The 10858-nt window shown below is 46.6% G+C and overlaps 1 protein-coding gene across 1 annotated transcript in view; it reads left to right on the top strand.

The window, feature by feature from the left end:
* The window catches only part of C8HXorf38 (chromosome 8 CXorf38 homolog), a 120013-nt gene extending 116111 nt beyond the window's left edge, over positions 1 to 3902 (top strand). Inside the window, exon 7 of the mRNA XM_069204218.1 lies at positions 3448 to 3902. Coding sequence (XP_069060319.1) covers positions 3448 to 3482 — 35 coding nt within the window. The 3' untranslated portion in view covers positions 3483 to 3902. The remainder of the gene's footprint in view (positions 1 to 3447) is intronic.
* Positions 3903 to 10858: the final 6956 nt, after the last annotated feature.

Raw genomic sequence — 10858 nt, forward strand, 5'->3', positions numbered from 1 at the left:
AAATAAGCGGAAATAAGCCGAAAACGAAACGAACAAAGCGATATAAATGACACTATGAAAATATGAATATATATACAAAATAACACGACAAGAATATAGAGCTGAGGTAATAGAACTTATCTTGACTGCGAGCAGCAAGAAAAGAGGACTTGCTGTTCGTAGTGAAGATAGTTATGGTGCATACTGGTTTATTATTGGTTGCCTTGATATGACATCATCTGTTTCTTTCTTCCCTATGTTCATGGGATGTGTAGTTTTTTAGTTTTCATCTTGGCTGCTATTTGAATAAAGCAAGAAAGGAAAGCATAATAGGAGCCTCCGTTCTTGTAATAAAATTTGTCAGTGCCTTGCGCCTACCGCCGATTAGCTGAGTGTAATTCCCAGTTCCCGAGGCTTGCATCGGGTGGCACGCGGCCGAGGCAAGCTTTGTTGACCCGGGACGAACTTTTGCTGGAGGCGGTCAACCGGGTGGCGCGAGGCCTTTTCGTGGTGACACGCACAGCAAAGGACACAATTATTCTTTACAACCCGGGATGTAATGGATTCCAGCACGTGGGCCTCATCTCATTATTCACTGTGCAGTAAGCCGCCGCCGCACCTGTCTCTGCGGCTAGCATAATTAAACCTAATGCGCTTTTAATAGCGTCTTCATAACTCAGACGCTCATGTAGGATTAGCATCAAACACCCAAGAGCTGTCAATGGTTCACGAGGCTCTGCTTCATTCCCTCTCCTCCCCCTTAGCTCTTCTTCCCTCACTCCCATCTTTTCCACAATCTGTCAGCTGTTTTCCATTTTACCTCCCTCCCTGCCTCCAGCTCCGTCCCCATCCTTATTGTCACTCACTCAGGAGCATCCTTTCCAACTCCTTCTCCCTAGAGTCGGCTTTATGTTTCCATCTCGCTCAGTCCCCGCTCACGTGCTAAGCGCCACAGGCCTCCATTACTCGCTCATTCCCAAGCCCCAGTACTCGCTCCTTTCCCAGTCCCTCCCCCGAATCTTTATTCACTCACTCATTTATTTATTCACTCGCTTTCTGATCTCTTCTCCCCTCTCCCAATTTCTCTTATCCTTTCTTTTTCCCGCCTTGCTTTCATCTCCATCTGCTTTCTTCTTCCCTCCCTTTATTTTTCATTCCATTTTCTTCATTTTAGGGAGGGAGAATAACACTTTAAGTATTCAATTTCGCTTTTGCTATTTTTTAATTACTAAAATCATAAAAGCGTAACGCTCTTGATCGGAGGAAAGACATCGGTGATACTGTCATCTTGAGCTGTAAGTCTACCAATGTTTTTACATAAGGTTTTACCACAGGTTGCAACTTCACCTGTATACACGGGTGTAGTAATTAAGATACAACCCTCTGCGCCAGCACAGCTTATTTGCTTCATCATATTACAATTTCACCTCATAGTAGGGATGGTTGATTAAGTGCTGATGAAAAATGTCCCCTGCATAGAAGAGGTGAAAAACTCATGTAAATACATCGATTGCGTCCAGAAAGCAATATTGACGGTATCATCAATTCAAGTTGCAAAAGAGTTATAAGCAGTAATTTCAGTCGAATTCTACTATCCAGCTTAATGCTTGAACCATAAGCCACACACCCTATTGTTGAAGGAATTTCTTGTTGGGATCATTTTTAAAATGCTCCTTGTTTGTTCCTTTAACAATAGTAAGCATGCAGCAACAGGCTGCGGTAAAGAGTGTAATGCCGTCTGCAAACTACCCAAACAAATTGGAAAAGAGATGTAGGCTTTGTTTAATTATTTATATATATTGTATTTGTATAGTGCTAAGTACCCCTGGTGAGGCGTAGAAGTGCTTTGCGGCGAGTAGCACGCTACTCAGAGCCTAGTTAGTGGTCAGTCAATTGGTTTTTGGGCTTCGTGTGCATGCTGTGTGGGGGCTTGTTTCGTTTGTTTTGATTATTACAGGGGCTATATGAGGCCCATTAACTAGCTGAAATTAATATTGTTATGGTTTCAAAATAGCTTTAAGGCAGATAGGTATGATATTTTCAGAGTAACTTGTATACTGATGAGGGAGACAGACGGTAGAAAGAAATAGAGATTGATTTGAAAAACATAAGTGATTGGAAGGTAAGTTTTTCATGCAGGAGTTGGGATACAACAGGTTGAGAATTTTTACTTGCAATTTGTGGATGCAAACCTGTTGAAGGTTTTATTTATATTTTACACCATATTAAATACTATACTAAAAAGTATTGGAGTTCATGTAAATTATGTGCACCATAAATAATATATTATAAAAAATGTTTGTAAACATCTATCAACTCGAAAATATAACAAGGCGCAATTAATATAGACACATTGCAGTAACCATTAGTATATTCAGTGCCAGGTTTGTCACTCATTCAATGCCTGGTTTGGAAGGCACCTGAACCTGAAGTCCTACAGAACAAACACCAGGTCCAGCAGAATGGATGTGTCTGTGGTCACCTTCTCCTTCTAGGATCTACAACAGTTTATCTAAGTCCATATTTGATAGCTGGGGAGGGGCAGGTATCTACAGCAAGAAGCCGGATGTTCTCAGTGTGCAATAGCCCTGCAATTCTTCTCTCATGTCAGAGGATTTCTAATCAGTGCAGTCCCCTCTAATTACGTCACTTGAGGTTAAGATATATGCAAAAAGTTCCTTTAACTCATAAACTGGTCCTTCTTTGGTATTAGAGTTGCCAGTGCAACTGATCGATAGCTACATACAGGCAGTGGCTTCTACATTAGAGCTTTCATATTCATGTAAGAATTTAAGGGAGAACTTAAGAGACCGCGATGCTGCTTATGACATGGGGGAGTAATGACATATCAGCTGCACTTCAGCTTTTGCGGGATCTATTGCATTTGTCCGTGTTTTTTATACATTACCCAGCACCACAGGCAGTTGTGCAACTTATCTTAAAGAAAAAAGGTGCTATGACGCTGCCTATGTTGACCGTGTCAGGGCGATTATTTTCTTTAAGGGATGTTGTGCAGTATGTGTAAAAAAATACTGACAAAGCTAATAGAAATTGCATAGGCGAAACATATTGGCTTTGCCAGTGCTTGTTTTTAAGAGGTGAGTTTACAGCTCTTCCCTGAATTAAATGAGTGTTTGGGCAATTCTAGTGGTAATGGAGATTTTTACAGTGACAGCATAAGTAAAGCCGGCTCCGTTAGCTCTGGGAGTAGGCGCTACACAAAGGACGCTCAAAGCACACAGAGCAAAAATGGTGTGCACATGTGCAGCTTTTGTGTACCTTCCCAAAAAATGGCTTCAGGCATTTATTCCACAAACTCTGTATCCAAACTTGGATTGGCTGCGAATGCTTCACCCGCATCTTTCTGTGAGATCCCTGCTGGGATTAATGGCACTTATGAAAGCTGGAGACACAATCACCAAAAACTCGGAGCGTGCGTTAATAGATTTTTCTTTTATCTCCCTTTAGAGTGCGTACCGTGTAAGCGGAAGTGTGATGCTTGAAGACCGCTTTCTACGACCATGGCACATAGCACGAGAAGCACCTACGACCCATTGCCACGTCAAACTTCCAAAGCACTATTTTATCTTTTTGATTCACTGCATGCCAGCATGCATGTCTTTAAAGACAACTGGAAGAGCCAACCAAATTTAGGGACCCCGCAGTGATGTTTTTGTTTGCACTATTTAGCTTCACGTTTCTTTGTAAAGGTATTTTTTCGTGCACAGGGCTGATAAGAATACACTGAACTTCCAAAAAGAAGCGCACTGAAGACATCTAAATGGGAACTGATTGTTTTATTGTGAGCAGTACGACACTCCTAAACCAACGTTCAATCTACAACTTCCTTAATTTTTTCATTGCAACGTCATTAACTGGTGCAATTTTTATGATGCCATAAAATATTTTTCAAACAAGTAAAATGTCTTTCATGGTATTAAAACCATTGTGTGCAATGATGAAGAGTGGTATACTTCTTATAACCAGGTTGACTATATTTTACAGCGTTCCTGCCTAGAGTGATCCCTTTCGGAGCGGCAGATGAGGGAAATGGTAGTGTTTTAGAAATTAGTGTCTACTCATGATCTGGTAATGTATTTGGCCACATCTTGGTCATCTTCGTAAGCTGGAAGAATTCTGTCCCTACCTGGCTCAAAGACTGCAGGCAAGATCTTGCTAACCATGTCACATAAAGCATGGGAATGTCTCCCCAGCTGGCATTGACTGATCACAGGGCTAAACTGGCCGATGAAACAATTCACTTGTTGAATCCCTCAACTCCATTTCACTCTCTATCTGCGGGAGGTTGTAGGGAAACAATTGGGGTATATGCTGCTGGTGGGAACCTGGACCACCAGACTACCTACTGTAGTGTGTTGCGTCAATCAGTTAGGCTTGCATAGGGCCGACCTGTGGTGCTTGGCTTCCTGCCTTTTCACTGGTGGACAAGAACAAGGTTAAAACCTGGTGTCCATTAAGGTGTCAATCAGGGCTTCATTAAATCATTAAAAGGCAGTATGGGCTCAGTGGAAGTCTGCCAAAGTTGGAAAACGTCCATTAGCATAATGGTTTTGACTTCCACAGATGATAGCTGTAACACCCATGGTAGCCAGAATGGTCCACAATTTAGCCCTACTGACATGGTCAAAGGCTGAATGGAGGTCCAATAAGGCTAAAGGCCATATTCAAGACCCGGTTTGCGCTGCTCTTGCACCACGTAACGTGGTGGAAGAGTGACGCAAACCTAAGTCAGATTTCTAAAGCTACGCAAAGCCACTTTGCTTGGCTTTGAATGGTTAAAAAATCTGGACTAATGCAATGGTCCACTATGTTGTGTGAGGCCTTCCGAGCCTAACTTTGTATAAACAGCCCCTGCTAGAATAATAAAAGTGTAACCCAATAGAGCAAGTTTTCTAGATGAAACAATATCAACAATGGTCCTTATTAAGTTTACATGTGAGAAATGACTAGGATTAAAATTATCACATGAAAATTAATCAATTAAAATGGAAATACTTGCTGCCCTCTGATTGATAACAGTTGAAATTTCTGACTGCCAGACGGGCTAGAAATTACATCACAACCTAAGGAAATCCCAATCTATACTAATGAAGCTCCTTTGGCATTACCAGAAGAAGAGGGGGTTGCAGGAACTACTGGAGGGAAAAACTGTCGAGCGGTTGGGCTACATCAAGTTGCCTGAAAAAGAATGATGTTCAACTGCCTGATTAAGGAAACCTACTTTTCACTGCTCACTTCAGAAGACAGCCCTGCAACGATCAATGAAAGAATCTTAATTTACCCCTTGTCAGAATTATTGTCATGAAAAATACAACTAGAATCATTAGATAGGCTACTAGCAGAAAAATGAATCGTCATACCTGGTGTAAAACCAGAGCCAACCAAGACATGACTCAATCGTTATCTTATAGTGACGCCAAAGGCACAACTCGATTGGTATTGCTGTCTATGAGTGAAGAAATGCTGACTTTTCCATTAGTGGGTGCAATTTAGGAATAGAGAAAGGACAGTGTATAAAAACGGCTTAAAGTAACAGCCCTGATTTCCCAGGCAAACAAATTCTGAAGAACAGCGGTGATTCTAAAATTTATCACAATACAGTTCCCTTGTTCGCACTTAGGTAATTGACCAACACAAGAAGTCCATGTGACTAGGACGATCTCATCATACAAGGGCAGACTGTGATCTGCCTTAGAGTGAAGCTAATGAACTATCTTGTCCTTTAGCTGGTCATTACTTTTTTCTGTCGGGGGTAGGGCACGAGCACCAGTTAGTGGGGATAATATACAGGGGATGATGTGACAGGTAGACTAGACGTATTAAAAACAAGAGGGACACAGAGTTTATCATGATCTTTGATTGCACAATTATATGGTTACTGAGCAAGAATGTTTATGTGCGGCTGTTGAGGGCATGGGAGAGGTTGAGATAAACAAATTCATTGGATGCATCATTTCAGATAAGGTAGAAGTACCACCCCAGGGATACCTTGGAACATATGGGAACATTACTAATCACACAACCAGTTTTTTCTATAACAGGCATCAAACATATTTCTAAACATCCACTCAACAAAAGATTGAATTTTAACAAACACGTAGTCCAGTTAAGATTGAAAAAGTGAATGAATAAACTTCTTATTGGATTTAACAGGATTACTCCTGATAATACCAGGCGACTTACATGAATCCTTCCTTTTTTGGGTAGTGGAGTAGCAAAATATGAGACAGAAGAGTCATGGTTAATGTAATGAAATTCTGCTTCAATAGTTGAAGTTTCATTGTTAACATAAGCATTTTGCTCCACTTTTGGAAGATGTAAAGTCAGAATGTAAATAGGAAGAAGTCTTCCCTGTGATCACACGTAATGAAGCAGTTACTTGTTTATCAGGCTGTGCTATTTCCTTATTAATCACCCACACCCACAAATTATCAAGGGTAGATGGAGAGGGGCATTCCTTGCCCATAGTGGTAGGCCCATATGTTTTCATTATTTCCACTGTGGAAAGGTAAAAAATAAAAATCAAGAGAGTTGGCCCAGCTCGGCCTCTGACGGAGCCACGTATCAGCCCAAATTTGGCCCAAGCTTTGCCCGGGCACATGCTGTGCACCCGGATGGATGAGGGTCGTTTACAGTGCTAAACAAGTTGGGGGGAGGGGGGATGCTGGGAAGGTTTCTCAATTCCCCTTCTTGGGGGGACTCCTTCCACTAGCCACGGTACCACTCTGTATATAGTATACATGTGAAACATGTTGTGTCTCCTTAAAAGGGTCCAAAATTGAAGGAAAAAGCCACAAACATGATGGAGCAGGTAATCATTTCTCAGCTGGGCTAGTTCCTTATTAAGTCATTTCACAGCAAACTGTAAAAATACTAATAGTAGAAGAAGAGAATTACTCTTTCTCTTCCAACAGCAAGTGCAAAATGTGAGCTGTAGTCTTTCCACCCATGCATCATCATAGTCATGACAGAGCAATAGTGAGTAAACTGTGCCGTGTGGTAGTAAAATGCTCTTAAATTCACTGGATCCACAGTAAAATGTGGGGTACCCAAAGGTATTACTAGGATATCAGAAAACCTTAATATAGACATTTGTTTTAAGGCCGAATTTGTCGGGCGAAGTTGCTGTAGTTCTTGTGCCAGGACTTTGTGTGGGGCCCATGGTACAAACAGACCTTTGCAGTCATTGGTGTCACAATCTGACAAGGGCTGTACTCTGCAAAGGTCTCTCAAGTTCCCTTCTTGATTTCCTGAAGAAAGGATGTTTCCACCAACTGGCCACAGTGCCACTCTGCATTTATTTTGCATATCTAGTGCTTCAAGTGTCTCTTTAAAAGGATCCCAAATTGTAGGAAAATGCCACCAGGGGAAAAACTTAATTAGCAATAATAGTAGCACTTGATCATAAACAAGAAGGCAGAATAGTGGGCTAGGAATGTGATAAAACAAAATAGCAAAACAAATACACTAAGGCACCTCCAGCTCAGAGCAAGGCCCGCTTATACGTGGTCCAGAAAGGAAATGAGATCACAGGAAATTAGGTTAACAGCATCTTGGATTGCAAACTTCAGACAACCTACACTGGAAAGGCAACCATTTTTGCTAGCAATAGATTTGAGGCTAGCCATGCCTTCAACTCTTCATCCTTTGGATAATGGCATGAGAAGAACCCTGTTGATATCCTTTCATTTCCCCAAACTCACACTCTTCATCCACTGCCTTCTCAGGCCAGTTTTCAGCATGACACAAGGAACAGCCTTTTGGGAATCTGTGGCCCTGGAACCACCAACACTGACTGAGCGTCACAGGAGAAGACTCCTCTCCAAAAGCCAAGTGCAAGAACAAAAGGCGAGGCCCACACGCAATACCCGATAGAAACGGAGAGAACACTGCAGAGGCATCAGATCGAAATAAAATAGGCACCTCAGGGGGAAGGGAAAGGGGGGACACCTCAGCCGGATGAGTGCATGACGCCAGCTCCACGAGAGGGCTTCATGCCCAGTGATGTATCCTGGGGAATGCAAAGTCACAGTCTCTCAAGTGGGTGGTTTACCCACTGCTTTATCCTGGAGAGTGCAAAGCCACAGTCTCCCAAGTCTCTCCAGTGGGTGGTTTGCCCACTGTTTTATCCTGGGGAGTGCAAAGCCACAGTCTCTCAAGTCTCTCCAGTGGGTGGTTTGCCCACTGCTGCATCCTGGGGAGTGCAAAGCCGCAGTCTCTCAAGTGGATGTCTTTCTCCACTGGTTCTGGAGGGGGCTTGGTGCACAGAGTGCTTCATCCTGCCAAGGACTGAGGTAGTGGATGTCTTTCTCCACTGGTTCTGGAGGGGGCTTGGTGCCCAGAGTGCTTTATCCTGCCAAGGACTGAGGTAGTGGATGTCTTTCTCCACTGGTTCTGGAGGGAGCTTGGTGCCCAGAGTGCTTCATCCTGCCAAGGACTGAGGCAGTGGATGTGACACTCCACTGACGGTGGTGCAACATGCAAGCTGCCCAGGCCACTGGAACTGACCACCAGCCTAGTAAGAATGACCACTGGGGATGGCAGCCAGGTCTGCAGTGGTGCCACTGGCTCAGGATGTTGCGGGGCCCGCTGGCGGTGCTGGCAGCGGGGTCAGTAGCGGCGGTGCTTGCGGGCGTCATTGTGGCGGAAGCGCTGGTGGCGGCGCTGGTGGCGGCCTCACTGACTGCGGTGCAGGTGGCTGGCTCACTGACTGCTGTGCTGGGGGTGGTGTCAGTAGCGGCAGTGCTTGTGGCGGGCTCACTGACTGCGGTGCTGGCGGCAGTGTCAGTAGCAGCGTGCTGGTGGCGGGCTCAATGACTGCGGTGCTGGCAGCGGTGTCAGTAACACTGGTGCTGGTGGTGGGCTCACTGACTGCGGTGCTGCAGAAGGGCACATTGTCTGCGGTGCTAGTGAAGGGCTCAGTATCTGGGGTGCTGGCAGCGGTGTCCGTGGCGGCGGTGCATGTGGCGGTGCCGGTCTTGTCCGCCAAAACTGCGGTGCTGGCGGCAGTGTCAGTAGCAGCGTGCTGGTGGCGGGCTCAATTACTGCGGTGCTGGCGGCGGTGTCAGTAGCAGTGGTGCTGGTGGTGGGCTCACTGACTGCGGTGCTGCTGAAGGGCACATTGTCTGCGGTGCTGGTGAAGGGCTCAGTATCTGGGGTGCTGGCAGCGGTGTCCGTGGCGGTGCCGGTCTTGTCCGCCGTGCAGGTTAGTTGCGACGTTGACTTGCCTTTCATTTTCAGACCCTTCCCCACCTTGGATGGTGGCGCAGCTGTCTTACCACTTCCAACAATTGTCTTGCCTGAGCCCTTGGTGGCAGGTGTTTTGGCCTTCTCCCTCCTAGATGTGGGCAACTTTTTCTGTTTTGGAGGTGGTGTGGTGGCTGAGGTGCTGGGTTTGGCCCTGGAAAGGTGGGCCCTAGGGGAGGGACGCGGTGGGGGAGGTGTAGGAAGAGGTCAACATTTGATAGGAAAAGCTTTTTAGACACACTGGGACGGGTAGATGGAGGGGGTTTGGGAGTGGAGGAAAAGGTAGTGGTTGTAGGAGGTGTTCGTTTGCTGACTTTTGGGTGAAGGTGCATGGGCTGGAGGCTGTCGTGAGGTGGATGGCTGTTGGGTGGGTGTGTGAATGCGTTAGTGTACTTTTGGAGGAGGGCTCACAGACACACTGGGAGAAGACACGGGATGTGTGAATGGTAGTTGGGGTGGTGAGTGCACGTGAGCGGTGTGTGGTGATGGGCGTGTTGGTGATGGAGGTAGTGGCTCAAGATGTGATGCATGCAGGTGTGAGTGGTGACGTGACAGGGAGGTAGACATGGAGGAGGGGGACATAGTGGAGGCAGTGGATGTTGGTATGTGTGCATGGGTATGATGCTTGTGTGAGTGCTTGTGGGATGTGTGGTGCTTATGTTTGCCAGAGACACCCTTGTGTGTTGAGGTGTGTGCATGCTGGTCTGATGGTGTGCTTGGGATAGGCTGAGGTACTGGGGATTGGGTCTGGGTGGAGGAAGTTGGAGGGGGGAGGCTGGGCACAGGGACAATGGCTGCCATCAGTGCTGAGGCCAGAGCCTGAAATGCGGGCAGCAAGGCTGACTGGGCCAGGGGCTGAGGTGCCTGGGGTGATGGAGATGCCCACCCTCCTGGTTGAGCGGCCACGGGACACACGCTGAGGGGCTGCTGGGAGGGCGGTGCTGGTGGGGTGGGTGGCGGCTGTACCTGTTGATGTGGTGGGCACAGAGGGGCCCGCCACCGCAAGGGAGCTCCCATCAGAGGAGGAGTCGCAACCGTTGGCGGACACTACAGACACAGCAGTCCTCTGCACTACACCATGCACTTAGAGTTCACTAATCACAGGGACATGGGGTACATGGCCTATGTTCGATTGCTGCACACATGGAAGTCACAGGAGCCTGACTAGGTGTAGATGGCTCTTACCACTGGTGGGGTTGGGGTGCCACTTAGCCTGCCTCACAAAGGGTACTTGCCTACAAAGCTCGCCCTAGCCTAGGGGAACCCACTGCCCAACTCCCCCACCCAGACACCTCTAATGCGCGCAGAGTCAGATGGATGTGACGGTGCTCACCCCCTTGTGGCTGCTGTGATGCCCTCAAGCGCCCATCCAACTCCGGATACGCCACCGCCAGGATCAGGAACATCAGGGGGGTCATGGTGCGATGGGCACCCCTCCCACATTGGGAGGCCATCCCCAGCTGGGCCTCCGCCGTCTTCTTGCTCCAGCGGTGAATGTCCTCCCATCTTTTCCGGCAGTGGGTGCTCCGTCTGTGGTGGACCCACAGGGTCCGGACATCCTTGGCGATGGGACTCCAAATATCCTTCTTGTGGTGGGCGCTGACCTACAGGA

The sequence above is a fragment of the Pleurodeles waltl genome, chromosome 8 (assembly GCF_031143425.1).
Source record: "Pleurodeles waltl isolate 20211129_DDA chromosome 8, aPleWal1.hap1.20221129, whole genome shotgun sequence".
Classification (NCBI taxonomy): Eukaryota; Metazoa; Chordata; class Amphibia; order Caudata; family Salamandridae; genus Pleurodeles; species Pleurodeles waltl.